This window comes from Nerophis ophidion, linkage group LG08, assembly GCF_033978795.1.
Source record: "Nerophis ophidion isolate RoL-2023_Sa linkage group LG08, RoL_Noph_v1.0, whole genome shotgun sequence".
Classification (NCBI taxonomy): Eukaryota; Metazoa; Chordata; class Actinopteri; order Syngnathiformes; family Syngnathidae; genus Nerophis; species Nerophis ophidion.
Window position 1 is genome coordinate 53,926,332 of NC_084618.1, and position 3,379 is coordinate 53,929,710.

A 3,379-nucleotide genomic window follows, 5' to 3' on the forward strand; every position below is an offset into this window, starting at 1 on the left:
CTTCTCCTGTTGCCTTATTTGTATTTGACTTTATTAAATGTTTGGGTAGAATTTTATTCAACAAAACCAGTTTTCTTTGAGGTAATATAGAACATTGAACAGAGCTCTTTATCTGTTTTATGAGGGAATGTAGTTCATCATATAACTGGCACCCAGTGTAAGTATTGATTTTGAATCGAGAATAGTTTCTGAATCAAATCGTTCCCCCCAAGAGTCGAATCAAATTGTGTGGTGCCCAAAGTTTCACAGTCCTAGTAAGTACTGTACATTATTATTACATTTCTTCATAAAACTACTATCCCTGTTTGCAGTACATTCCATTGTATTGTTTTTATACAATTTATCTTATCTAAAAGTTTGTTGTGGTTTTTAAAAGGTATGCAACAAAATGTTACAATTGTGCTGCTACGTGGGCCAAGCACTAATTCAATTGATTTCATCCATCCATCCATTTTCTACCGCTTATTCCCTTTTGGGGTCGCGGGGGGCGCTGGCGCCTATCTCAGCTACAATCGGGCGGAAGGCGGACTACACCCTGGACAAGTCGCCACCTCATCGCAGGGCCAACACAGATAGACAGACAACATTCACACTCACTTCAATTTCCCATTAAATATAGTTCAGAAATGTACTTAAAAAATGATCATGACAAATTGCATTGTGTCACAGTGTAGTCCATGTTTTCAAATCAAACTAATTATTTAGCCTGAGGACAATAAAATGGTCAAAAAGTTGAAAAAAAATGACAAAACTGAATTTTTATTCAACAGGATTTTGTTTAATTAAGCAACCAATTCAAAGAAGAACATTTAATATGCATAAATCACCTTATCATTGTATTTAATTCTTCTCAGTAAGGGAAGAAGCGTTTCACCTTAGGTAACACTTTGGCTCGGGTTTCCCGGAATATCCCTGGAACGCAACGGGGTCCTTGTTAATCCATAGTTTGGGGGATCCTCTTGGGGCCAGCTCTGCATATGCATGAGCTTCTGTTGGGGCTCGCCGGGGCTCTCCTTGCACTCTTAACGAGCAGCGGCGCTTCTTTTCGAGTGGTTAGTCTTCGTTAAGAACATTCATTTGCATTCAATCTCGCTAAGAAACATTAAAATCATGGTTAAACATGAATTTGTTATTACATGATGTGGTGTGGAGTAAAACAAGCAAAACACTGATGAATGTGAAATCATTCTCCCACATTTTTTCTTATATAAGTGGCGTTGCTCCCTAATCTTTCAGCATGAAGGTGTTTGGACATTTGTACAACCAAATAGGAACCAGAAAGAGGCTACATTACCTGGTGGTCCACACCAGAGATGATTAATAAGTTATGGCACCGTGACGCCCTCTATCAGTAATATACAATAATAAACACTGTCGGCACTCCAAAAATGAGCATAGTCAGAAATAAAAACCTGCATCTTATAGTGGCAGTCCTGTCTCAGTGAGGTAAGAGGTGCTGTGCGATTTGGTCCAGCCTCGTCTTCCAATCCGGCATCAGGAACCTGGAAATATTCTCCCATCTCTCTTTGGCTAAGAGCAAGGTTCCGTTAGATGCTCTCAAAATCAGGTGTCCACAGCATCGTTCACGATGCTAATGTAACAAGAAAAGAAGAGGGTTAAAGGTCACCACTCTGTGGTTCAGGTCTGGCTTCCTGGTGGGGGCCGCGACCCAGTCTCGGGAAGCGGGATGGTGTTTTGGACCGGGGCGTCTTGGCTCCGCCCTCGTTGTTCTGAGGTGTGTCCCTGAATAAAAGAAAATAAAGCTTTAAATCCGGGGTGCCCAAAAGTTTTGCCTTCAAGGGCCAAAGTGAACACACCAATATCATAGCCTTGAAAATTAGCCACAACCGATATTGATTCAGTACAATAACAGCAGGAATCATACACAGTGTGGAATATCAGAAAATGCTTGGTCAAGTGAAATTGTCTATGTTTAGTATGATATAAAAAAAAAAAAAACACTAACCTATTCATAATTAACTGGCTGGAATCGACTTATGCCATCTTTTAAGTTGAAGTGAAGCGGTAATTGTTTTTAGCGACACCTAGCGGCCACAATATATATTAAGTTAAGCTTATGACGCAGTAAGTTGAATACTTTGTATTTATAACTAATATGCAACTACAGTGGGGCAGAAAAGTATTTAGTCAGCCACCGATTGTGCAAGTTCTCCCACTTAAAATGATGACAGAGGTCTGTCATTTTCATCATAGGTACACGTCAACTGTGAGAGACAAAATGTAAAAAAAAAATCCAGGAATTCACATTTTAGGAACTTTAAAGAATTTATTTGTAAATTATGGTGGAAAATAAGTATTTGGTCAACCATTCAAAGCTCTCACTGATGGAAGGAGGTTTTGGCTCAAAATCTCACGATACATGGCCCTATTCATTATTTCCTTAACACGGATCAATCGTCCTGTCCCCTTAGCAGAAAAACAGCCCCAAAGCATGATGTTTCCACCCCCATGCTTCACAGTAGGTACGGTGTTCTTGGGATGAAACTCAGTATTCTTTTTCTTCCAAACACGACGAGTTGAGTTTATACCAAAAAGTTATATTTTGGTTTCATCTGACCACATGACATTCTCCCAATCCTCTGCTGTATCATCCATGTATCCATTTTGTTTGGAAACACGCTCGTTGTTGCTGATCATTCAACCGGTGACACTAATAATGCCGACAAAATGTGCGATTATCCACTGCCATTAACGAGGTGGGAGAGGTTTAACTAGCTTTTACCGCATTCCTACGCGTACTTCTGGACAAACGGTAGCGGCTGAAAAGAAGTGTCATAGCGAAAGCGAGCACTGATTGCTGCAATCAAACGAAATGTGACATACGTGCTGACGACTTCGGATCATTTCATTTCAGGTAATTAAGAACATTTTGTAAGTAAACATGAATTTGAAATAAATGACAGCCCCACTTTGCGTTAACTAGACGTGCTTGGTCGAATAACTTTGATAGCAGTTGGAATTGATAGAAAATAGTACTCACTTCTCTTATCGGGACTGTGGCCTACACATAACACAAAAGTGAAGCGACATGACAACATCATTATCTCAATCCTGTCTTACAGTCACAGTGTGCTGAGATGACATTGGACTGACAAAGACTCGCAGTATTTCTCCATCGTATCACTGAATAGTTTGGAAATATTATGTGTAGCGCTGTCAGAAATGATGATGCTCGCATTTCAATATGGCTGCTGGCAATGCAACGTGGGATACTTTACCAAAAAAATATGAAGCACTCCATGCCAGGGGTGTCAAACTCATTTTAGCTCAGGAGTTGCATGGAGGAAGATCGGATCCTACGTGGGACGGACGGGTAAAATCATGGCAAAATGACTTAAAAATACAACTATGAGAAATC

At 40.1% G+C, this 3,379-nt stretch overlaps 1 protein-coding gene across 1 annotated transcript in view; it reads right to left on the reverse strand.

Annotated features, from left to right (window-relative positions):
- Window positions 1–762: 762 nt before the first annotated feature.
- Window positions 763–3,379, reverse strand: part of snx29 (sorting nexin 29) — a 350,232-nt gene continuing 347,615 nt past the window's right edge. Inside the window, exon 21 of the mRNA XM_061908913.1 lies at window positions 763–1,743. Within this exon, the coding sequence (XP_061764897.1) occupies window positions 1,617–1,743 (127 nt within the window). The 3' untranslated portion in view covers window positions 763–1,616. The remainder of the gene's footprint in view (window positions 1,744–3,379) is intronic.